The 26,981-nt window shown below is 46.8% G+C and overlaps 1 protein-coding gene across 2 annotated transcripts in view; it reads right to left on the reverse strand.

Annotated features, from left to right (window-relative positions):
* The window catches only part of LOC135387179 (sperm-specific sodium:proton exchanger-like), a 207,770-nt gene that overhangs the window by 69,667 nt on the left and 111,122 nt on the right, over positions 1 to 26,981 (reverse strand). For both annotated transcript variants that reach the window (XM_064616520.1, XM_064616521.1), the window contains exons 9-16: positions 21,805 to 22,104; positions 13,066 to 13,269; positions 10,507 to 10,692; positions 5,882 to 6,046; positions 3,539 to 3,664; positions 3,378 to 3,470; positions 2,258 to 2,446; positions 2,068 to 2,205 (exon numbers count right to left, since the gene is read on the reverse strand). In XM_064616520.1, coding sequence (XP_064472590.1) covers positions 2,068 to 2,205; positions 2,258 to 2,446; positions 3,378 to 3,470; positions 3,539 to 3,664; positions 5,882 to 6,046; positions 10,507 to 10,692; positions 13,066 to 13,269; positions 21,805 to 22,104 — 1,401 coding nt within the window. The remainder of the gene's footprint in view (positions 1 to 2,067; positions 2,206 to 2,257; positions 2,447 to 3,377; positions 3,471 to 3,538; positions 3,665 to 5,881; positions 6,047 to 10,506; positions 10,693 to 13,065; positions 13,270 to 21,804; positions 22,105 to 26,981) is intronic.

Here is a 26,981-nt window from a genome sequence, read left to right on the forward strand (position 1 = left end):
GTCGGCCCATGTATGGCCAAAGAAGTCAGCCCAGGCTGAAAAATACGCTACGATGAGCGCACGCGCAGCCCTCCCCCGCCGATAAGCGCGCGGACAACCCTCCGCACTGGCGCCGAGCAGGGAAAATACGCGACGGTGTTCCAGACGCTGTGGTGTTCGAACCAGACACCTATGGAACGTACTGACATCTGGTCTCCCTCGATACCCCCTATTACTACTGGTATTATAGTACAGAATACAATCCTTATGCATATAGCATAAGCAATACTAGTGCCTTGACGGGTGCTGCAAGCTTCTAGAAAATAACAAAAATTCCTGATAATACAGGAATCATTACGAGAGAGAGAGATAAAAGAAACATTTGTCTATTTCAAACCATTCCACAGTATATGTCTTGAGGCCACGCAGGCGCCTTTCGGAAGCCAGAAAATTACCTGTAAAGTGCAGCAACGCGACTGTAGGCATCTGATAAATTATTACTGCTTCCAGACTACATTATCACATATTAAACAGTAGCATATTCTATATTATGATGCAAACACAAACCAGCGTCTCCTCTATACTGTGGAATGCCTGTCAGATAGCAACCACGGCACGTTTCCAGCCCTCTCCTACTCCCCCTCGCGCATACGCGGACACTCGCCGAGTGGGGGCCACAGGCTAACACCTTCCTGAGCCGTTAATAGAGAGAGCTTGGCCATTGGGAGGAGCCCAACTTGAAGTGCTTCATGCGACGTCACATCTGAACAGCCTCCTCCACAGGGTTCTAGTTTTGCCCCGTCGTCAGCCTGTCGCCGACGCCATTTTGATGCTGAGCTTTGTCTACGGTGCAAGAAGGGAAGTCAAGTACGTACTTCGCCCTCCGAAAGCCCATCGTCCTTGAACTCTTTCATTTTGGCAACAAAGCTCCCAATACCACAAGAGGCTGTGGGTCATAAGCCAGCGATCTCTGTACTGTGTGCGCGCAGATAAACCTAACCCATATTTGCACACGTAGCTTGTCTACTTACCCGAGGAACTTCCGGTGGCATATGCGTGCGAAAGGTACAAAAAATCCTAGAAGTCATACTCAGCGTAAAAAAATAAACAGTACGCGAAAACGTCGGCTTCCATGCATTAGAATAGAGCAGCATGGCGGTCTGAGGAGCGTTGTGACACCTACGGCTAGGTACGCTAACGACGCTATTGGTCCAGAAACCAAAACGGAGTTCCACAGCAAACCTCGCTGCTGTGAGAAATCCATTACATTTTGGTGATAAAGTGGGTTTGGCCAAGTTCTACTCGAAGGAGTGTAGCCCCACATGTGTGTAAGTGGTTTCTCCCTTGAAAATTAGAGTGGGCTAGGCAAGTACATTTGGAGTATAACATGAGGAACACTGAAACCACATGGACAACCTTGGTGGAAGTGGGAGCATCGCTGCCTGGCGGCATCACCACCAGGGACAGCGGCACAAGGAGGGCAACCCGATGCAAGGCAAACCGAGCGTAATCCGTCTCTTTGAACCCTTGTACGTTGTGGCGGTTGTGACGTGAACGGGAACGCTTGCATTGGGACGTTAAATGTGGTGTGCAGTGCGTCGAGATTTCAGCGCACATTGAAAAACCCTCAGGTGGGCAAAATTAATCCACTACGGCGTCGCTCAGATCGCAGTTGTCTCGGGACATGCCAGGATCAGGAAAACTGCTCGGGATCCCGAACCTTATGCTGCGCTCTAAAATCAGAGCTTCACCGCGTAACACGCTGTGCCAGAACTACTACCGGGAATCATACGGTCATTGCTTCTGATTGGGGGAGAGAGGGGAACGCACGCCTTTTTGTGACAATGGAGGGAGTGGTAATGCCACGAGGCTACATTGCGAGTGTGCAATATACTCCGGAACTTAAGATAACAGGTATTACAGTTGGGAGTGCCCTTGCCATCACTTGGGTAGAATTTTTATTCCACGAAGCGGTGTGAGTGTAAAATGTGCATATCGTAACGCCTGCGATGTACTCGTAAAGTTACGGTATTTGTTACGCAAAGACGCAATATGTTGCGAATTGTAACACTAATATCGAATGCATGCCTGGTATTGTTTGTGGTTCACTAGGACAGCCATAGCGATGCGAACGGACACTTCCAGCCACATGCGATAGATGACCGTGGGCGGCTCAGGGTGGTGTTCCACAATAAACTGCAGCACATTGGTTGGTATGGTGCATGACTGCAAATGCGCAAGAATCACAATCATGTAATGAATGTACATCTGGAGATACCTCAACGTCCGTTTCGCAGGTAGCTTGACAAACGGACGGTTCGCATGTTAGGAATCCTATGATACCAATTGCGTCCGGTGCTACGAGGTAGTCCTTGAAATTGCCCTCAGTGAAGTAGTATTGGTACGAGTCTGAGTTGGCTAGCTTCCCATCGACGCTGCAGGTCATCTTTGAACTTTTGCCATGGACCTGTGTATGTCGTTCATTGAGGTTGATGAAGACCGCTTCTAGGTGTAGTTTGCCAACTATGCGGCACTTTAGCTACTATTTTGTCTGCCACAAGAGAGGAGCGTTTCCAGGATGCAGGAGTTTATAAATGTAACAATTCTTGTCGACCCATCTACTTGCCGAACGACACATTGCACAATAATCTTTATCTAAGGTGGCACAAATGCAGTTTGACGTGCTGTCAAGTACTGTTCCTTACAATATTTTTATATGTGTAACGCTCTGGAGTGGACTTCCTTTCAGCGCTTACGCTCTAAAAACGCAACTTCACCCCGTAACACGCTCCCTGCCAACGACTGAGACAGCGGGGCGTGCGCTTCTCTGCGCTGCCAATTAACGAAGATACAAAATTCCACAAAAAGCCGTACGCCTTCCATCACCGACAATTCAGGAAAAGACAATGATATTATTCTGAATGGCTATTTGTTCCAAGCGCGCTATGCAGTGACGTCCTCTTTACCTCAGTACCCACTGAACTGCAGCGCCCGAAGGCGAGGGAAGTGACATTACTATTCTCCGTTGACGTGCATAAGGAGGGGTGCACCACCAATAGCATGCGTCCGCACAGAGCGAGTACAGCGCGAGTACATTTAGGACAAATCAGGTTCAGGTTTATGAACAGCAGCCTTCGTTCTAATTTCTCATTTGCATGCCATTTTACTTCTTAGTTCATCTTTGTATTCCGAAACCACGTTTGTGTCTTAGGAAATTTTCATCAGCTACAAAGTTTTCGCGTCGAGTAAAAGGCACTCCGAACACGCAAACGCTAAAAATCTTTCTTCAAATGGTTCTAGTGCGTTGTCGCAGTATTTGTATATATTCTAGCCATATCTCGGCAACTGTTTTCCTATTAGCTACATTATGCACGTGTTAGAGTGAACAGCGAACTCACTTTCACTATTCCAGAGCATATAATGGAGACATCGTCGTGCTCATGACTGCTGAACACCATAATGTGCCCCTTCCTGTAGCACTGCAGATATGACTGAAAGAAAGCCGAAGAAGAAACTGGCAGTGGTTAAGCGCAAAGATACAGCAACCTGAGAAGCTCACATCGAGCAGGTTTTGAACGATGTCGTCAGGCAGCCAGGGAACACTTAGCAACATGCAGAGGGACGTATTCCCCACACGGATGCCGCAGGGCATTCCGTCCACCTTATGGATCATCCATGTCAAATCCTGCAAATAGTACACAGAGCTTATCATGGGACGTGAGAGGTCCATGGGATACTCTACAGAAAGGGAAAGCAGGGGCCCTATAATTAGAAGTGAGCGCGCCCGCAGTTAGCCGCACATACTGCGCAGATTTGCGATTTGCTGGTAGAAGTTCACTGTCGCTGGGGGTAAAATACTGGTGTACCCTCAGTGCATCTCCGGCCAGTGAGGGTAAGCCTGTACCCGCATCCACTAGACCCACGGCCCGCAGTTGCGCTCCTGTTGTGACCCAGCGCAGACAAAGTGCGCGACACAAATTCCGGTGCTTAGGAGTTATTGTTGGCTATCGGCTTGAGGAGGGGTTATGCTAGACTGCGCTTGACAGAGGGCGCGGCACGGCGAGCGAACTCCTCAAGCAAAAGCGCGCACTGTGTGTTGCCTTTCCCGCTCTTAATCAAGCTTTTACCATAACTTGTGATACCATACCCCGCTCTTAAAATAACTTTGTGAATGGAAAACGCGAGCTTTCAGTACATTACGTTTAAAAAGTAATAGCTAAAGGAATGTTCAGCTTGTTCGACCGCTTAATAATTGAGGGAGTCTAATTTAGACTTAATTTGAAATAGTTTCAAATATGTTTGCGGTCCCTGGAAAAAAATCTACGAAGAGAGGGGGGGGGGGTAAATGTGGCCCTTAGGATTGCGACGGTTCCCGACCCCTGCGCTAGACTGTACCGTTTCCCATTCTAGCTTGTTTTAAAAATTTTCCCCAGTTCTCATAGGGAAAAGTACATGAGAAAGTAAAAACAAAAAAATTATATATCCCATAGTCATTTGACCTTTCCCTGGAGCACCTGTGACTTTCACTTCCAAATTTGACATCGAACATTAAATGCCGATTCACATTGCTGCATTTACGGTTGCACTACGTCTTACGTCCACTGACAGCTCATCACTGCAATGGAACGAAGGTACACTTATACCCGTGTCACACAGGTACTTCGATCGGCATTGAGGCAATGCTCATCGAAATCAATGCGGATCCGGCGCTGCTACACGGAGACGTTCGAGCAGGATCGAACTCCGATCCTGCTTAACTAGATCCAGTTTCCAAAACGGGATTGAGATTCTCGAGACGGCTTGAAGACCGCCATTGGCATCCTCGAACTCAGTGAATTTGTAGTAGTAAACAGAAACAAACAAATTTGCAAATGTTCCTGTACATGTCCATGGAATTTCACGATGATTGTTTTAGTCTGCGTTTAACGGGCAACTGTGTTTGCGAATTTGTTTAATCTCGACCCCTCTCGACACTGCTTCCACCACCGTAAATGCTTACTAAACAGCACAATGCTGAAGCGGATGCGGCTATTCTCGACTTTTTAGGAACATATTGGTCAACCCCAGCGTACTGCCTCCATGGATTCGATCCGCATTGAAAGTGTCGAGTGACAGGGGTATAAACGCTGTGCGCAGCCATAAACGCAGTAATATGGATCAGCCTTTAAGGCTCGATTTTTGAAACAGCACACGCGCGTGGAAATTCCATTCGTTCGTTTCAACTCAAATCTCTCCGGCAACACACGAGCAGATCATCTCACAATATCGCGATCGGATTGCAATAGCTGTTATCAAGTTACCGCATGACACGCTCACAACCGTCATTCAAATGACATTGTTCTCTTTTCTGATTCGCTTAGCAGTTTTGCCACGAGTAGAAATTCAGTGACGCTGCAGGTTGCGAATTAAATGCGGGTATACCGGCATCACATATCTATGGTTGCGGGATATCTGCGAGTGCGGGTACGAATTTGCTTACCCGCGCTCACCTCTCGAAATATGGCAGTCGTCGACAAGGTCAGATATCGGAGGGAATTTAACCCGCATACCTTGATTACATGTGTTGTGCGACGACCTGCCAGGCGACGTGCCATAATCGATTAGCGACTTTATCGGTAATCAATGTGCGGGTTGGATTCCCTCCACTGCCTGTCTTTGCCAATGACTGCCATATTTCGATGTTTTGCTAAGCACCTTGAGGCTTGTGTTTCGTCTCTCAGTTTGTCTGAATATTTACTAGCCCGGATTTGCCAAACTAAAGAGTGTGGCAGTCACGGTGTCTGTGATAAAGGTTATATTGTTCACACATTGATCTGTTGTCAGAAATTTACTAAGCAAAAATACTGCAATCCATGGGTTATTAAGCACATCTCCATGAGATTAGGCCTAAGAGCTGTCTCACCTCATAGAGCATCGCAAACTGTTTGTCGTCGAGGAGGCCTCCATCGTGTAGCTCATACAGTGCATCTAATGACTTATTGAGAATCCTACGGGCGGCCTGCCTGGTTTTGGTAGCTACCTCTATGTTGGGATACTTCTGCTGGATGTCGATTACAGTCTTCAGAGTCTAAAACAATATAGATTACTGGTATAACAATATACACATACACAGATGGTCCCGGAAAAGTTGGTCCGGGAAAGTTTGGTCCTGGAAAACATGGTCCCGGAAAAGATGGTCCCTAGATCAGGGTGGGAAAATATGGTCCCGAAAAATATGGGACTACGTCACATTTGTTAAGACTGCGGGAAGCACAAGGCCGACGCTGCCATATAGATTCCAGCCGGTCCGGGATGATATATAGATATAGCGATGTGTTAGACAAAGGACTAATTTTTTAGGACTAATGCTGAAAGCTAAAGAAAGCTCAAAGAAACGCTCGTTGAGAAACGAAAAATGAGAAGCAATGACAAGACTAGGAAAACATTTTATTTACACAGGATTCATTGACGAATGTTGCGGCCGATGCAACGAAGAAAAGCTTCTATGGTAATGTTGCTTTCAACGTATTGCAGGCAGGCTCTTTGTAGGCGCTCCTGAAGCTGAACATACGCGGCCTTCTTGCGTTTCTTAGGTGTCGCTCCTGCTGACGCTTGTGCCATCTTCATTTCCACTGTGGCTTGTTCGTCGCGCAACGCATCAATTGCCTTCCACACTGTAGGATGCGAGTGGCCAACAAAGGCGGCGTAGCGTCTGTTCCACGCTTCTGCATGGTTGTTTGTCCTGCATGTGCCCTGTAGCGTAGCGTATTGCACGTTCCACACCTCGGGAGGGAACCGTGGAGGTGTCCTGCGTATTCGGACATGGCTATCCCCGGATGGGATAGCGCGAGACGTCCCACTTACGTACGTTGAGTCAAAGTACTCGACGAGTGCGACTGCTTCCTCGGGTACGAAAGCCCTTAGTAGTTGCATGCCACTTGGAACGTCCGCAATAAGCCTGTTGCGCTGGGCCAGGTGGTGCAGCAAACCTTGTGTGTTAGCGCCGCTAGTGGCGACCTTTTCAACACACGGCCGCTCCCTAGCAGACGACACTCAGTCTACGCTGGCTAACTTGGTGTGGCGTTGTCGTTTATCATCTGTTTTCCGGATAGACAAAAAGTCAGAAAGATCGACAAATTCTTTCTAAAAAAGTCGCTGAAACATATGTACAATGCGCGGCACGATGTACATATGCAGAACGCGTGTATGTCGCGAATGACGCTGTTTGTTAGGGTGTTTAGTGTGACGACCCAGTGAAAGAATTGATAAAAAACAAGTGAGCTGGTGAGTGTAATTCATGACAGTAAGACCCGGAGACTAGGGACGACGAAAACAGACACATACAGATGTCTCCAAACTCTGTCTGTCTGTGTGTGTCTGTTTTCGTCGTCCCTAGACTCATCTTACTGTCACACAGCGACAATTATCCAAAGCATCGGCTGCACAGTCGACTTTTAATATAAAAAGCAGAAAACTGCAAAGCAAATACAAGAAAACGAAAAGTATATCTGGTTAAAGTTTTTGTGTTCTATTTCATTACGGATGCCGATATTTGTCTACTGCAATAATTATACCTGTATATTACATAGTCGCAATGTAAGTCTATGACTGAAAACGGTAAACGGCGGCAGCAGTCAGGAATAATTATTTCAGGGCTTCATATTTTAAGAGTTAGCTAGTTCTGGAGTACAAAAGGTAATACAGCCGCCTGCATATCGCCGGCAGCCGGAATAGCGATGCCAGTCGGGGACATTTCTTTCGGGGACATCTTTTCCCGGGACTTTTCTTGGGCGGGCAAGTTTTTGCCGTAGCCATCTTCTTGCTGCTATGCGTACGACACAACAGTAGTTTGCGATATTTAGTAGAGTTCGATTCCATTCGAGTAGAGTTCGACTTCGAAACAAAAAATAAAAAATAACGGCGCACTCTTTGACGCGTCCTACCCGTTGCTTAGTTATGCATACGGGGCGAGAGCGGCCGCGTGTCGTAGCATTCCGACGGTAGGGGTCAGAGTGGCGCTCCAGTCGCCCTCCTCAAACTTTAGCGCAACAGCCCTATAGGCAAAAATGCCAGTTCATCGAGCATGTCCACAACAGTGCGGAACGGCTCACTCTCCTTATAACGACTAACAAGACCCAGGCCTTGAATCTTTCTCCAAGTGCTTTGGCAGAGGTGGAAAAAACACGCTTTCGTCTGAACGTCTTCCCCGGGATCAGCTCTCACTGCATTCATTGCGCCCTTCTCAAAGTCCGTCATGACAATATATGGAGTTGGTGAAAGCTGGTTTTCCTCACACGTGGAGACGACCGCTTGAAGAAATTCCTCGTAGCCTTCCTCGGATTTGGTCGTCATCAAAGCATCCACGACGAACACGACGCCTTTACCGAGGGGTGCAAGAACAAAGTAGATCTGCCTGAATAGTCTTGGGGTGAGGTCACTGTTACCGTCCATGTACAAAACATGGCTTGCACAAAGATGTCGAAGTCCCGAAGTGATAGCAAATACAACGAGCCTGTTATGTGCTTCAGGGCCGTTGTCGTATATGACGAATCTCTCCCGGGCACACCCTTGTGTTAGGGTACACTCGTCCGCTGGGGTTGCGGAGGGTACGACGATACTCTTTATATCCAATGCACCGCTTCAGACTACTTTCGCTGACCAGGAGTGACTTCTCCTCTGGTGCAAATTTGCGGATGGCCCTGGCCAGGACTGCCCCGGGTTTGTCTTTTGACACTAGAGCTAGCTGCTTCATATCGCTGCGCGACCTCGCAACATTCACCTTGCTGTCACTCGCAGGGTGGGTGTATCTACGCTCACATTTGGGTGGCCGGTAGCTCTGTCGACAATGATAGCACCGTCGCTGCGGGGCCTCTCGACACAGCGCTAGCGAGTCCCGTTTGACACTTCTTTGTGCCTGTTGTATACGAATCCGTCCAAACAAACGTTGTCTCCTCCCCTGGTGTTCTTGATCTTCTCCATCTTCTCCGGAAAAGCTATAGCGCAAAATTGGATATTAGTTTTGCACCACTGTGCGGGTTTCGCAACGAAGTCATACGTATAAAAAATATGCCATCAGCCTAGGTTTTACTGCACACAAATAGATGCAGGCACAGCACAACGGTAGGGGTACACTGAAATCGTATTATGTCAGGGAACCCGTCCAAGCATCGTGAAGAAAGAGCTAAAAAGACATACAGAAGCGGATCTTGCTTCTAGCATTCATGAATAAAACACGTAGGCGACGTATGAGGCGTGAGAACCGCTTGACCATGGCGTCAAAATTTGAACTCTCTTTCAGCACCTTGTCTTCTAGGTATATATTCCGCATGCGGTCTATTTCGTGACGGATGCGCAACGAAGTCATGCGTATCAAAAATATGTCCTCAGCCTAAGTTTTACTACACACAAATAGATGCAGGCATAGCAGTACTGTAGGGGTACACTGAAATCGTTTTTCCATGTGCAGGCAAAACGTATAAAGGATTCTGTATCAGTATCACTTACCAAACTTCTGTTGGGCTCTCCACGCACCCGTTTCGCCTCGACCTTCTACAGCGGCAACCAACGCAAAAAAGGGGTCCAAAGTGTGCCAACTGTACGTGACTCACTGTTCTAATCTGGAACCTTAACAAAAGAAGCTGTCCGGACGGGAGGCCACTGTCCTAGAATAGCCCCTCCCACACACCCCCGGCCCTCAGCAACGGTGCCATGTTTCTGCAGGCATGTGTTCGCGTTTGGTCAGGACGAAAGGAAGAAAAAGGCACACCTCACCTGAGACTATGAGAAATAATAGTATCCCTAATAAAAGACACGGGACCATCTTTTCCTACCCCGCGCTCGGGACCGAGTTTTCCGGGACCATATTTTCCGGGACCATGTTTTCGCGGCCCACACATACAGGGTGTAGCTTTTAGCCTTTAGAGAATTTTTATTAAAAACCTATGGGAGGCAGCATAGATGTCGTTTTCCAGTTGAGTTCTACGACTCTCGAATAAAGTGCGCAACTACAAGATGACTAATTACCCGAGTTTATTAATCAACTTTTAATTAGGGGGGATTTCACTCAGCTGGCCAGATAAACCGCTTTCGGGCCCAGATAAGCCTCCGTCTGCGAGGGTGACGCGCTCCTCAGGCGCGCTTTTTCGGTTTCGGCTCATTTGCATATCAAAATTCGGGGATGGATATTTTAACGCACGGGCGTGTTTCAGGATTTTTTAAAACCTGGGATGTCGTTGAACGAGGATAGTCTCTCAGTCTGCTATCTCGCTTTTGTCCTAAATTCCCTAATTATAGAGTTAATAAATTTCAGGTAATTAGTCATCTTGTAAGTACATACTCTCTTCCAGAGGATGTCCGCCTGGCCGTAGAACTTAACTGCAAAAGCAACATAGATGCTGCTTTCATAGCTTTTTTAGTAAACATCCTGTAAAGGAAAAAAAATGCCCTGTATATAATATACTGATAAGCAATATGTATTAATACAGAGATATCGTTTAGGGAAGTAAAGAAAACTCTAAGAGCTTTACAACCAGTGATAGTGGGCAATACCCGTAATTTGTTACCGCCACATGATTCCCTTATCTTGCTTGCAATGGTTGTAGAAGGAACAAAGCGACCAACTCTAGACATTGCCTCGTCTTCTGCAGTAATGTATGCCCAGCACAGATCGTAGGCATAGAATAGCTTCCTGTTGAGAACCCCGTCCATCATATCCCACATCCACAAAAATAGCACCTATAGGTAGAGAAGGAAGAGAGAAAAGAATGCCAACCGTGCCAAAAATGCCAAGTCAATATTCCCACGACAACGCAATTATTCCCAAGAATATTTTTTCGCTTAAAACCCGGCGGACATATTTCTCGTATTACAAGGGGCGGACATTCCTGAATCGTTCTCTCTGGATAATATTACGCGTGAGCGCTGTTTTACAGGGCTGTGTAAAAAAGCTGTCTGAAAAATGCAGCGACCTGGTGCAAGTAGATTGAAGCACTAAGCCTCTGGTCGGGAGACGCCATTACTTCGGAGATATTATTATTCTGTACTACTGTTTCAGTAGAAGAGTAGTCGGTGGTATTGCCAGAGGCTTCCGCTTCAATGCGTGTCAAATAACGTGTTCTATTTCGTTTATCCCTTTTATAGCAAAATGGTAGGCATGCCAATTTGGGGAGAAATGCTATTTATTGAGTGCAGCAACATATCTCAAGTGGCCTCACTTCTAGCCATGCAAGTTAGTCGAAAAGTAAAATCACTTTATCTACACGACTGGTTGTCTCTCAACTGCGCAAGCCACCCATCCTGTTTCTTGTGGGTCACTTGCGTTATCGTGGGTCAACGGTAATGTTCAACCTCCCAGCCATCCGGGAAAAGGAAGAGTTTGTACTGCCCAAAATCGTTTCGATAATCCTGTACAGTATACTACCTACATATCTGCAAAGCTGTATAGTGCAAATGCATAGGATATCCAGTTTCTTCCAAAACTTCTTTGACGAAACCATCCATGATAAGGTTGCTAGCCTTACTATGGTCATTGACAACTTAAGTCCTACAATTGGGACCGCCCACTCATCCGTGGAAGGCTCCTGCGATTGGCTACTAGGCTCTGCACGACGCCCCCGCTTCGCGGTGTAGCGCCGGCTCTCTCTCTCTCCCCAGTCCCCACTTGGCCGCGCCGCACTACATTCGTGCGCGCGGAGCGATTCTTGTGTGGGGGCGGGGGCAAGTGTATGACTTATGTTGTCACTGACTATACACTCTAAACCCAGTGACGGATAGGTGCCGTCTGATCAACTGGCACATTTCTTAAAAATGTGCCAGATGACTTCAAGAGGCACGCGGTGCCTGCGAAAGCTTGTGCCCCCTGAAACAACTGGTACGACATCCCCGCTGACGCCAGAACCCACAGTGTACCGGACGTATTGAAGGGTTAATTGTACCCACTAATACGCGAGACACATTGTGCCTCTCGAGTTCCCTAACAGAAAAATGACCTCCAGGCTTCGCGAAAAAAGAAAACAGAAAAAGAAAGGAAGAAAATTCACCAAGGACATCGAACTTGATACACCAAATTTTATTGGCGTGCACATACCTTTAAATCGCATCCAGTACATCGTCGTTTGCCGAATGAAAAGCATACACGGTTCACTAACCCCAACACATACATATGGAACACACGTTGCACGGCCACACAACCCATCCGATGCACCAGGCAGTCCTCCAAACATCGAACACACAATCCTCGAAACTTCGAACAGGCTGGCAATTGCCCAAGCAAGTGGCACCATACATGCTTCGATGTGAGAAGCAGTTGCAATTTTGCACACGTATGTGTGACCGTTGAGACAGGAAACAACCTGTAAAGAAACCGAAGTGAGTATCACGATGGTATTGTTCCAACGTGAATGCCGGAATAGTACACCATTTTGTAACTCACGTCCTTGCAATCGATACAGTCCCATGGTCACCTATAACGAAAGAATACAATTAGCCTCGCTTGTAATGTACATCGTCGAGGATGTAATGTACATCGTCTGCAACAGGATGTACTTCGATGGTTAAACACAAGTAAAACGCAGCCGTCGTAGACTCGTCACATGATGCGTCACAGCTAGGTTGACTTACCTTGAGCAAATATTAAACCTGTACTTAAAAAGCACGGTTATCATCCTTCTCAAAGGCGAGGTTGCAGCGCAGACAACGGGCAAGAAAGCACGAAGAATGCACTGCGGAAGAATACACAGTGCCATGTCACTCTTCACCGGCGGAGCGCGGAGCAACGTAGTACGCTCCAACGAAGGTACCCATATTCAGCCGGCACACGCATTATTCAATAAGCACACGAGTACACGGCTCAGGAGGCACACATATTATTCAGCGGGCACAAAGCCATTTCATACCGACGTGACGGCTTTGTACCAGCTGAAATTTGGCAATGGGGATCGCTATGCTTGCTATTTGATAACTGTTACGGTTGTTTCCAGACGACTGTGTACAGGCTGTACTTTCTGAGGGAACTTTTTTAACCGGCACGTGTCCGTCACAGGATTTAGAGTGTAGGCTTATTCCGTTTCACAACATCACCTTGCTACAGATGCTCTGATAATTACTTACCACCCGTTTTTGCAGCGTCTTTACAGTTCGACACATTATTAGCAGGATGAAGCTGTACATGAGAAACAGTGCGTACGCCTTGCTCTCTATGTTCACTGTCACGAAGCTGGTAAGCACAAATTCGGCGACGATTAGTCCAAAAATAATTAGGTCAAGTCGCCGCCAGGCATCGCTGCCGATCTTAAACATTCCCATGGAGTACACCTGAAATGTCGGTCCATTATGTGAGGCGGAGGATTGCGGTTGACCTTACAGGGGCTCATTGTCAAAAGCAACAAGACATTCGCCGCCAGGCAGGAATTCGGCCTCCCGGGGCCCGATGGCGGTCTCTCGTTAATCACAGGGAGTACCACATCCTATCGTACTTTGTTGCATTCATGCATTCCTTTTGCACTCTTTACATGTTATGATCCCCCGATTCGGCGCCAGGTTGAGAACGCAGTTTCAGTCAGAAATTCCGCCCACACGGGATTGATTAACATGAGACATGAACTGAAATATATAACAGGCGCAATCGGTCGGAAAAACGAAGACACCAAGAATCAACGATAAAAGCGAGCCTCTTTGTTTCAATGGTAGAAGTGCAAGGGTGCAGGCGAGCTGGGACATTGTAAAACGACGATAAGACCTGAGACATGGAACAGAAAAGAGACAACACGACACGTTCTCAAAATTGAGAACGTCAATTGAGAACGTGTTGTGTTGTCTCTTTTCATTCCCGTATCTCAGGTTTTATCGTCGTTTTACTCTTTGCTTCAAATGCTCCCCGTATGGACATTATTCGGGTGATTGTCCGAAACCGCAAAGAACACAACGCTGTGACACTAAAGACTGTGCAAAGAAACCCCGTTCTAAGCCCATGACGGCGCTGACAACTTGCAGCGACGAAGACAGTTACAGCCAGCCGAAGACAACTGAACAAGAAAACCATATGGCTGTGCCCAAACAGAAATGTTCCACTGACGACAGGAATAACGCACGCACGACAAAGTATTTTATGACCGCGATGCTGAACGGTAAACAAGATAAATCATTTATTCACATGGGAAGTCAGTGCATAACACTACGAAAAAGTAATGCGGACAGGCTGAAAGTTCGGTGCAATACTCAGTACAGGCCATTATTCATTAATGGCTACGGCGCTGGAAAGACGGCTGTATTGGGACGTACGCGCGTCCAACTCAATGTAGATGAAGTTACAGCTGAAGTGGACGTCTACATCGTTCCTGACAACGTCCAGCTTGTACCCTTACTCATTGGGCACCCATTCACCGAGCAACGACGACGACACGAGCAACGACCAGCGACGACGGATAGTATCCACATTCCGACGCTTGTAAGCCTGTGGGCGAAAGAAACTGCGGTGATTCCACTAAACTATGTCGGATTCGTTGGACTGTGTGTGAAAGACGTTCACGATGATATCAATATCGACAACCAGTGTCGAGGACACCAAGGTCTTGAGCACTGCATATTGCTTGTTGTGCTCCACAAGAATAAGCACGACGAGTCCACACTACCAGTGGCAAACGTTTCTAACTGTGTGGAACAGGAACTGTGTGTCAACGAGGGAAGAAGGTTCGTGCGCGGACAGTGGTGCATGGAGGAGGATACGACAAAATCAAAAGCCATTCTTCTGCAACGAGGTTATAACGCCAGACTCAATCACTGCACTGAGCTGGACGTCGGCGCATCTCTGGCCGACGAACTTTTATCAGTGCTTAACAAATTCAGAGCCCATTTTGCCCCAACCACGGCAGAGATAGGATGCGCCAATGTAACAGAAATCAATATCACCCTCGCCAGCGATACTCCGCTAACTTACGGGCCATATCGCCTTTCATAGCGGACATTTGACCACATGCGAAAGGATCAACAGCGGCAGCAAGTTGCGTACAACAAAACACAAAGCCGAGTACCGTCATTTGCTCTTGGCGATTTGGTCCTTGTTGAAAGAGAACACGTGGCTTCGGGAGAGTCACGGAAACTGCAGGAGAAATAGAGAGGGCCATACGCCACCACCGAAAGGATGCCACATGATAGGTGCCGCATTGAAGGAACCCAAGGAACTGGCCGACGTTATCGCGGCGTGGTACCTATTGACAAGCTCAAGAAGTTTGAAATAGCACGCGACGAATCATCTGGCTCTCATGACTCATCAGTAGAAGGAATGGTGGAGGTTTGACGTTCCGCGCGCGCGCTTGGCGCAACGTCAGACGACCGATTGAGATTGTCGATCGCGGCGATCGAGTGAAATGATGGCCGAATGTTGAATCATATTCACTGGGCGCCACTCGAACGCAGGAGAAGGAGGTGGAGCCGCCGGGCAAAGTCCGTACCGGGGCTCAAGACATCGAAAGGTGGTTATTCCGATTCGGAGGGCCGTCAGCGAAGAGTTCACATGTAGCTTATCGTATCTCATATACCTATACATAGTATGTAACCTGTCACTTTCAATATATCAACTACAGATATATTTGTTGCAAGTGTGTTTCTCTTATAGTCGCTTGCATAATATTTCCTTTCGGTTTCTGAAGTTAGGTTCAGATAACAGAAGAGCTAAACAGTGCCGTACTATTGCTGGCACCGAAGCTACCTCATGATCACCTAAAGCAGCGTGCAGTCAAGTACGTGCAGTCTGCATCTACAAGTGTGTAAGACAGCAGTGCGTAACAGCGCAAGACATCACCATTGGATCAGTATAAAAAACATAGGGCTAAATCTGGCATCATCTAGTAATAATGTTTGTTGAATATTCCTGCTGTGTGACAGTTTCAATCTCTGATTGGACACAGTACTGCTGAAACTGCTGCCACGCTACTAAAGATGTAATGAGATCACCACGTACCTATATAAGATGAATTACCTTTGCCTGAAGTACTACTAGCTACGCGTTCGCAATGGAACAGAATGAAGTGCTTGGTTTCAGTGGCTGGTCCGTTGATAAGGAACAAATATAGAGGGCGTTTTTTTTATTCGTTATAATTTTCCATAAAAAGGTGCGATAGTAGCGCTGATGCCATTTTGGCAGCCGGGTTATGCGGCCACAGGCAGACATCCTGCCGGACAGCGTATGCAACTACTGGACGAATAATTAGCTCAAATTTATTAAACCACTTATTAATTAGACGTTTTCCGGGAAATGCGAGATAGCAGAATAAGCGAACGTGCCTTGAGCCATGCAGATGAGCGGAAACCAGAATTACGCACTTCTCGAGCGCAGAAACGACACGACCTTCGCCTTATATATGTAGCGGTCTGTCTGGTCAAAAGATTAGCGCCCATTCTAATCAGCTCCATCGCTCCAAAGCACGTGACACTCTCACGTAGAATGCCTGTTGCTCTTTCTGCGCTTGAGTAGTAGTAGTCCTGGTCTCGGCTCACTTGTTTAGTGAAATCTGGCAATTGATATCTCAAAGTACGATCGTTTCTCAGGCTGTTCAGCAAGGACAATGACTTTGAAAGGGACTGGCTCCAATTCTGTCATTTCCCAAACAACATCTAATTAATAAGTTAAATAATGAATTTTATGTAATTAGTCGTCCAGTAGTTACAAACACTTTCCGACAGGACGACCGTCCGGCCGCATAACCCGCCTCCAGAAATGGGATCTTTGCTCCCCTCGCAGTTTATTTAAAAAAAAAATTAAATGAATACACAAGAAAAACTCCCCTTATAATGGTGTTCCCGGGTGTGCTCGGAAACAACAATAAAACATGTCTCGGAAGCTACAAAAAGCCTATCCCAGAGTACTGTAAAGTGGGACTGAATGAACAGGTTCGGATTCACACGTTTCGATTGCTGCAGTTCTTCTCTTCATTCGCTCGTGCATTTCATACGTTAGTTTCACTCGAATATTTAAGCGGAAATCGGAGTGTTTGGCTTTTTCATCATCTAGCAATATTTATTCAAATCAACTGGGTTCGCTGAAGGCAAATCGAAGTACTTACCTATAATCTATTGCGCTGGTATCCATTACTGTGACATGGTTCTGTTAGCAAACTTGTATATCACAAAATTAAATTGACAGAATCTCCGTATTTTGTTTGACAAACAGAACACCACTGTCACACTCAAACAAACAACGAGGTGTTGGAGCTGCATTCAGGAACAGCATAACTCCAGTAAATAATTTTAATTCATTTCGAAACGGTTTACAAAACTTGATGTCTCCTTCAAAACTGACTGCCTTCGCTTACACGGAGGTTGCGAGCACGACAACCAAAGTGAGAGTAGTGCTCCAGGCACGCATCCCGACTAAAGGCTGCTTTAGAGTCCGACGTAGTCTTCGCCCATTGCCGGCCGCATTACGCGCCGACAGCCAGCGTTCGCTACGCCACGCTTCCTCATTCTACCGGGATCATAGTCTGACGCAATTCGGCGCAGCGCAACGAAAACAATAACAGTCATATATGGCAACTGGCGGGTTTCACATTAGATAAAGCAGGGAGGTCCCATCGACCTCCTGGATTTTCATTATTTTTTATATTTAGAAGCTCATCGTAAGAGATCAACAGTGGTAAAATGAATTATTTTTACCGAATAGCTTTCGTGCAAAAAATTGAGAACATCCTGTCCTGAATTCGAGTGTTCCAGTTTTGCCATTTTTGCACGCGTATATATCTCGAGTTTTAAAAGATATTGTTGTGAAATTTTTTATGCTTTATTATCCCTATACATACCAGCAGTCCGAGCGCAAATTTTGGCGTGCAGGTGCAAGGCTCTGTGCTATAAATATGGCGAACGTGCTCTCTCGCGCAGTTTTGTTCCAACTTCGACGCGTGATTTCTCTGGCTGTAGATGTCCCCCATTACCATACCCGGTACCAGTTTACTCAGATTTTAAGCCCTTCAGCATATGCTAAAGGCCACTCCTTAAAGGAGCTCGGAAAGCACTTTAATCACTACCATTTTTTTTAACCAAGTGGTTCGTAAGCTTATTAAAACGCACCATGCGAAGTAATTCTATCAACAGGTGCACAAATATCGCAGAATTCGATTTTGAAAAGCGCGACCGTGCGCAACGGTGGCAATACCCGGAACGAGCCGTCGAGCGTCTTTTTGACGTCGGAAAAGTGGAGCCGCTGATTGGTTTCGAAGAACGTCGTCTGCTATTTTTCACTCGGAACCCCGCTGCAACGGTGGAAGAGGTTTCTTTTTGCTTTTTTCTTTGGTTTAGCAGATACAGTAAACGAAGATTGCTCTACAAACACTGTGCAAGGTTAGGCCGTGAGGTTGTGGAGGCCATCCTCATTCAACTCCCCGAGCAAAGGCAACCAAAAATCGGTCAACTCTCCCCGCTCGACCTTGCTTTCCCTAAAGCGACCTTCCGGAGTAGGTAGATTATGAAAATAAACTTCAAGTGCCAGTTGAACGCTGTTCTGTCCGTGTCTGTGTTTTGTATGCTGTTCGTTATCGTGGTGACAGTTTGTTGTTTTGTTGGCGGAATACGTATAAACACAGTGCAGCACTAAGGGCGCATTCACACATGCGTTTCAAAAAGCGGCGCCGCCTCAGCGTTCGCGGCGCCGCCGAGAGGGGCCTGTCACACATAGCCGAGCCGCCATCATGAAAACGCGCTTTGTTGTTGTTGCTACGTCAGGATCGTACCGACACTTCCAGCTCTCTTCCTCAAAATTTACATTGTGAAGCATGTAATCCATTTTACAGTTATCGTGAAGCATTTCAGCTGGAATCATCAATCGTTGGAACGGCAGACGTGACACAAAGCAGAGAAAGAACGGCAGAAGAAGCGAGACACATGTTTACCTACCGACGACCAACACACCGCCACACACAAGTCGTATTTATTTTCGTCGATTCCGTGGTTTGCGCAAATTCCCAGCTCATCTTTGATACCTCAGACACCAAACACTATTGGTGACAAGGAATTTACTCACGCGGTAGCACCAAACACACACACACACACACGCACAAATGACAAAAGATCCCAGCGCGGTATCGGGAGGCCCGCCGTTGCCCGCCGGCGCAAAAAAGGAGGCCACCTCCACCCCTCCGAGCGCTCCGATTGGCTGGATGAAAAGCGTTCGCGTTTCTGCCCTCCGAAGCTGCAGCACAAAGCGATTCTCGAAAAGAGACTGGAAATGCTCCGCGGCTCGCGTTTCGCGGCGCCGCGAACGCGGAACGCCTTCAAAAAACGCATGTGTGAATCCAGCTTAAGCGCTGCTTCAGTTCACACCTCAAAATGATCGCTGCGTCGCTATGATCACTAATTCCGTTCGCTATGTCACTGTATCAATATTTGCTATATCACTAATTCGCTATGATCACTAGTGCCTCTCACTTCGACTAGCAACTTTGTTAGCCATTCAGTTAATTCCTTATTCAGCTGGAGGAGTGTTCTTGCCCATACGTTGTCAGATACAATCCAGTGAAATCTATCGCAATATGCCGTCGCCGGCACATCGTGGCATCAGGAGTTGAACATTTATTGCCTGAGTTACACACCAACATAGCCAAGCAGTGTCATAACACCACCACAATTTATGGTCACCTTACCAATTATCGAGCTAAGCGAGAATTGGCCGATGCAGACTACAAATGTGGACGACGCAGACACGCAAGTTTGAGCTCATTTGTGGTCAGCGCCATTTGTTTTGTCACCATATTGTGCATCAGTTTTATCCACCATATATAGTGACCGACAACGCCGGTTAAGTTTGCGTCCGCCGACATATCAGCGTGCACTGAAACAACACGTGAGTAGAGTAAATTTTAGCTGACCATAAAATGCACATGTCGCGAGCGGAAAACTGCCAACGGCAAACTGTGACTAACCCAGCCATAATATTGCAAGCACACAACTAACTAACCAACATGCCGCTCTGCTAGGCAAAATGGCTGCTACAATGTGTCTTTCGTTCGACGACTTGGACACATATAGAAAGCCCCTGAATTCGAGTGGTTAAATAGTGATGTTATGTTCTTAATCGCGGCATATCATCTTACAAAGCAGCATTTCCCATGGTTTTCCTTGTTTCCAGAACATGAATTTCGAGAACGGGGGTTTCACGACCTTGAATATCGAGGTCCTCCCTTATTCATCCCTTGACAGGGAGAAAGCAGGGGGAACGAAAACGGGAAGAAATAAAAGTTTTGTAAAGAAATAAGAAAGTAAAGGTTTGAACCTGAAGAAGTGCAGCCTACTGCACGAAATTATTGGTTTTAATGTGTATATAGTAAACAGTTGATGCTCTTAACCGTCTTTATTATTTTTGATTCTGCATCGCCGGAAACTTGCACATTGTTTTTCTTCACGTTCTATAATTATAGAAGCTACGAAGTTGTTCCAATGAGAACATCTGGTCCCTTCGGTCATCTGATACCGTAGCCATTTTCAGCACAAAAATCCATTCGATGGATCGTGGGCAAAAAATTCATGAAGGAACACCATTTTTTTTCTTGATTTTGTTCATTGCGGATCTCCAGAGACGCGTCTTTCCTTCACTCCCAATGCGAGAGTGTGAAGGAGCACAGTGCCGCCTCATGTGTCGAAGACGAGCTTTACCTTGCGGAAACAAAACAAAAACAAATGTATCGGGTGACGCTATCGGAACTGCCCTTATCTTGGGTTGTATTTTCTGTTTTCTTGTAATCTTTTTGCAGGACGCAAGAGGCGATAGCTTGCTCTTTCACCCTCTCACATTGGGGGTGAAGGAAAGACGCGTCTCCGAAGGTGTGCAATAAAAAAAAAATCAGGACCTACTTCAATAGGATCTACGATCCTATCTAAGTAGGTCCTGGAAAAAAAATAAAGAAAAAAGGTGGTTCGTTCACGAATTCTTTTTGCGGACGATCTATGTTCCCATCTGTTACGTTTGTACTACTGTAATGTGGTTGGTACCCCCAAACGTGGACACTGAATTGAAGAAGAAAATCGCGCGTCTTCTCAGCTGTTCTGGATCTTTTGCTTGTCTCTATATAATTTATCTACCTAGCGTGTATTATGTAAGTTCAATGAAAAGTTCAATAGGCGACGCCATGTTGGAAATACGGGTCCACCGGAGCCCACGCCGTGCACGGCTGGCTTGCCACCGCTAGATGTAGAGCTTTGTTCTACTCTCACTATGGCAGCGGCTGACGTACTCGCCCGTTGCCACCGCGCGGCGATTCGCCGAGTGTAGTCGAACTATGAACTCACTGATGAAGGAACGAATAACCGAGCACGAACTCACTGGCGGCGGCTCGCGTTGCGCGGCGGTGGGATGCGCGTCGTTAGGGCCAAATCTCACTTGGCAACGCAGGACGCGACGTCGTGAGCGGGCGGCGGAAATAGACACACATTTCCGGCGCTGGGAGAGGAGAGACGTCGAGCCAAAAAAACTGTCATCGAACTTCTTTCCTGCCGCGACCAATAAGGTGACACAGAGAGGCCACGACTCCTGATTTTTCGTCTGCTTTGGTCGACGCAATGCCACTGTGGTAGGAACATGAAAATCGTGCGCCCTGGCGGGGCGGCGGAAATGCGCCTTTACTTCCTCCGCCCGCACACGACGTCGCGTCGGGCGTCGCGAAGTGAGCATTGACCCTTACGCCCTGCTCCGTCGCACTCTCAACCAGCCTTAAGGACACTTTAACGGCGCTTTTCGATCTCGCGGCGAATATTACATTTTTTTGGTTGGCCGTTGGTTTGGGTTGGTACACTAAGCGAAGCACCTTGCCAACGTCGTTCTCGTTAACGTATTATCACATAAAGAAGATGGCAGTCTGGAGCACTTACGACAAGAAGGATCTCTAGCGCATAGAGGAAGACATAAATGCCTTGGACGATGGTAACCACTGAGAGAACCCCGTCGCTCACGTGTTGGTTGTAATGAATGGCTAGACCAGACAGCAGAAGCACAAAACCTGTGGCCACAAACCCCACCAGGACCTGGTACCACCCTTGGTTGATAGAAGCTGACCAGAAGTCCAGGTCTATGAATGCTGTGTCATACTCATCGTCGAACCGAGATGACGTTCGCCGAGAACTACGCCGCTCAATCACAGCCATGCCGGCAAATTGTTGTAGGATGTCCTTCTGCAGAAGTCACAAGTATGTAGTCAGTAGAGGCTAGGGGAAGCTATCGTTTTACCGGCCTATTACAACAGCGAACAAGCAGTATTAGCAGAATAACAGCTTCAGATAGCTTCAATAATCTATAGACTCAAAAGAGCCATGTTGCCTTACTGATTCTGTTCTAAATATGACATTTCATTTGGATAAACAACCTGTTACCAACCAATTATTTGCTTTTGCAAGGGTGAGTTCAGCTCGGAGGCTGTGAACTGCGCGTTGCCCGGAGGGCCACAATCGTAACCCCCCCCCCCCAAATATGTAAAACGAGTCTATGCTAGTATAAAGTGAGAAATCAATCTACGTATGGAACAGTGCGCGAGATTGCCCAAAATTGTATGTTAGGAGCGCTTGCTCCATGTTTGCAACATGCTGAAGACAGCACTAGAGTGACGTTGTGTTGAAGGAGTAGGGTCATTTGGCATCAACTAATAATGAATTTCAGAAGGGTAGACGACTAAGCAAGTTGGTACAATGACTCAGTGTGAGCACTCACTGAGAACAGGACGGGACGGGACAGAAAAACAATGAGGACAACCACTAACGCAACTTTCAACATATTAATAGAGGAAGGACAGCTTATAAATAACAATCTACTACCATAACCAGACCCCCTGTCCCCCACTCCTTCCTGCTGTGCTCTCTCCATCTGTTCACATCTGTACGTCGCTCATAGCCACAGTTGCTTCGCGGTGCTAACATGGAATAAAACATAATTAAAGAAATATGCTTACCCACACTCGACATTGGGTGAGGGTGTGATGTCGAGTGTGGGTGAGGGTGGTAGATTGTCATTTATACCCTGCCCTTCGTGTATTAAAATGTTGAAACAATAACAACCTTATTGTGAGATGATTAATGGGGGTTTCATCACCAGGGGCGATACTCTACCCCATTCCTGGTGGTGATGCGGGGAATTGAAATAATGAGCCCCTTTACAACAAGGAACCAAATCCTATGGTATCCAGAAAGGTGAAGAGAGCTTTGAGGGAAGAGCATTGGTGAGCTGGATGTGGCCAGTGACCAAGCAATTTTGTGTGAGAGAGAGGGCGAGAGTCCATGTCGTTATGGGATCCGGAGAGTACCGTTCGGGAAGGTTGGTAGTGTGGGCAATGGAGAAGACCTTTCTTCAGATAGGCAAGATAGATCTTCTACAGCACCGCAGTGACAGCATTGGGGAGAGTCAACTTGTCACAAGAGGTAACGCCACTGCGCTGTAAAAGCCACATCGAGGCGCAATCGATGAACTAATGCAGCATCTTGACGAGAGGTATGTCGAGACATGCGAAAATCGAGCGCTGGATCAACTCTACTCAGCAGGGCGGGGGGGGGGGGGAGAATGTCAGCGGTCCATTTGCGGGAAGCCAGAGACCGCTGAAAGGGATCGTTCAATGTTGAAAGTTGTGCTAGTGATTGTGTTCTTGCTTTTTCTGTGCCATCCCGTCCCGACCCATACCCAGTAATAATGGATAGGTTTATAACACGAACATTCGCACCAGCGAACACTCCTCCTGGAAATGGAAGCAGCATCTTGAAAAATGATATTTCCGAAGACCGAAGGTAATGCTGTTTTGGTGCTACCGCTGGCCCATCGAAGCGGTGATGTTTCAAGAGGCAATATCAATAATCGACAGCCACGTAAATTTCCTGTATTAATTTCACACCCCATGAGATGAGTTTTCAGTTGATGTATCATTATACAGCAGGATATAATTCATGCACGATGTTATATTTTTCTTTTCCATCAGCCAAAAAGAGCGCATCTGGTGATTTCATTTCAAAGACTTATGCTGTGCCCTCACTCCTCAGGTCCCCCAGAAACAACATTTCTAAATGGCAATATGTGCTCCGATACTTCTCTTGTATCTGTATTGTGTGCAACCACATGACCTTGGAAGCTTGCCTGTTGTTGGGCTACGGTGTTCATTAAAAACAAAATGCTCATGTTAAACATGAGTGTAGCAGTTTGTAGCAGGCTACACGACGCAGCGTGACATGCAATATTGCATTGCCGCATGTCATGGGAGTGTGCGACTCAAAGAAAGCTTCTGGAGAACGCACACAATCCCACAAAAATGGTATAAATTGTGATTTGTACTTTGTTTTACGTCGTTCCATAATATCGTCGCCGGTGTTACACATCGATAAATAGTACGTAAAACCTCGCGTTGTTTCACACACATACCACGTTATTGTCCTGTAAAACAGTGTCATTTTGTTGCCGAAACGGCTATCAACACGGCAGTCAATTTCCTCCGATACTTGCACCTACACGGTAATTGCAGTAAAGGGGCTGAGCAAGACGCGAGTTGATCGAAACTTTTCAAACCCACAAAACGCAAACGTCGAATTGCAGTCACAATCTTACACTGAGCCTGGTATACCGATTAGTTTGCACCTATCACACTGTTTACACTCGCCGCAGAACCCCCAATACAACTGTCCGCCATCGTCACGCATAGAGACGTGAAGTCGAGAAGCCAGGAAAAGCCGTTGCCGTAATCCACTGCCAAGTACGAAGTCGCGTGCACGTCACAGTGCCCGGGCGAGCGCATCTCCATCATAAAATACAGCTGCGCCCATGTGTGTCTCGGAATAAGTTATCTGCTTTTTTTTTTCATGGTACTGTACCGAACTGGGAGAATGAAGGTGCATTTTGGGGAGTGCTTGAATGGAATGGGGGGGGGGGGGAGGCAGCTGAAGAAGAGGCACCGCCACCGGGATAACTGCCAACATTCACTTGAGGCAGTCCTCCTCAGGTACCCGAGGATACGGCTGTAGAATATGTACCACTGCGCCCATCTACAACGTTGCAATCTCATTGGCCGAGACTGTGCGCGCGCTCCGATTGGTCGACAATGTTTTGAAATCGCATTTTGTACGCGCGCGTGTGCGTGCCGCGTCCCGGCGGCCGTTTCAGCATAGTTTCGAAATAGCACGTCTCAGCCGGCACGGCATCTTCTTGTGTTCCGCGTTTCGGTGGTGTCAGTCGACAGAACAGTTTGTAGAAATGTCTTCACGGGCTGGTTTGTGTGTCTGTGTGATTCTACGCGTGTTGTGCTGTTTCTGGACAGGAGTGTTATCTTACGAACAGTCTGCGGAACAGGAATGCTTCTTGAGTTGGAGCGATTGGAGAGTGAAGAACACGTTCGGGTGCCGTCGGATTTCGAGGGCTGACAACGAAGACAGGATTACGTGCCACACAAGCGCTTTCCACTCTGCAAGCAGCGAAAGATGATGCTCATCGTAAAATGGTACGCACTCATGAGACTGCCTCGGTATTAAGAAATGAGCGGTGTGTTCGCTTTGCTTCAAGTTCGAACTTGGTTATAGTGTATCGACAACGCAGTGGACTTTCTATTCACAGTGCATCTATGTATTAGATCTTTGAATCAGTGCTTTGTGTCAAATAAATGTTTCTCTTAGCCAAAAGTCGCTTCAGTTATTTTGAATATCGGGTAACGGCGGCAGGCGTGAAATCTAGTAGAAGTCTACAGTAGTCAGGGATGGGCATAAATACACTTTTCTGGCATTTAAATATAAATACAAAATACATGTTTTCATGTATTTAAATACTGCCTATAAATACTTTATTATGAAAGTAATTAAATACAAAATATAAATACATTAAGACAGTATTTAAATACTGTAACTGCTTCTGTAAATACTTTGAGCCAACCAGGCACATTATTCTTTTAAATTGTATAATAAATGGAGCCACCTGTGAATGCATCTCTGCTGCACACAATGCCCACATATTTCTTTATTTTTCCGTGATGCAGTGTGACGATTTCAGCATCTTGCGTGGACCGACTTTCCATTGCACGGAAACGTCTTCTTGAGTCTCAGGAGCAGCGAAGGGGGGTATTAGACAGGACGGTAACGGGACAAGAACCGACGACGGCTCAAAACCAGCTAATGAACTCGTTATCGCTCCTTCCACTTTCTCTATGTAGAATAACGTGCTCATTTGCCGGTTTTGAGTCGTTGTCTGTTCTTGTCCCCTGTCTGTCATGTCCAGTCCCCCATCCGCTGCTCCTCGGACTCAAGGAGATGTTTACCTTCAATCGTATACACTAGCTTGCTTGCCTCCCTCGACTCGGGCGGGGGGGGGGGATATACATTTATTAAAAGGAAAGGTCTGCCAGACCATGCCGCTAACGTTTGCATTTTAAGGGTTCCCTCTAGAGTCTAGACTACCAGGCTCTGTCAAGTTACGAAACAGGGTTACGAATCACATCTTTCCCGAATTGGTGTTCTCATTTCTATCCCCGCTTCCAAGACTGAAGCAACGGGGGTGGCGATGCCCTCATTCGCACATTGTGCTGTTTTCAAGGAAGGAAGGAAATCCCCGAACACACGGGATGAGTTACCTGTAGCCTCTAACCAGGATACTCTTCATCGCTGGAGGCAACAATGTGGAACTTGAGAGAAGCCCACAAATACGGGAGGATGAGATAGGTGTACTTAAGTGTATTTTGAATATAAATACGCATAAAACGGTATTTAAATATAAATATAAGTAGATTATTCTTGTCTGTATTTAAATACGTTTATTAAATACATGTATTTATATTTTAAATGCTATTTTAAATACAATGTATTTCAATACTGCCCAAGCCTGACAGTAGCCAGAACCGGCCGAAAGGTCAGCCAAAGGTTAAGGTTCCTGATTGGCCGACTGGCTATGCATAATTTCTACAACATTGTACTGTCATTGGTCGTGTGCCCAGTGTTGTGTGAATTATCTCAAACTATGGGCTCTAGGGGGAGCTGTTAGAGCCTGCTTGAGGTATGCAAGTGGGCGTTGTGGGACTCGTGTATGTTTGTCCTGCTATGTT

Source organism: Ornithodoros turicata, chromosome 3 (genome assembly GCF_037126465.1).
Source record: "Ornithodoros turicata isolate Travis chromosome 3, ASM3712646v1, whole genome shotgun sequence".
NCBI lineage: Eukaryota > Metazoa > Arthropoda > Arachnida > Ixodida > Argasidae > Ornithodoros > Ornithodoros turicata.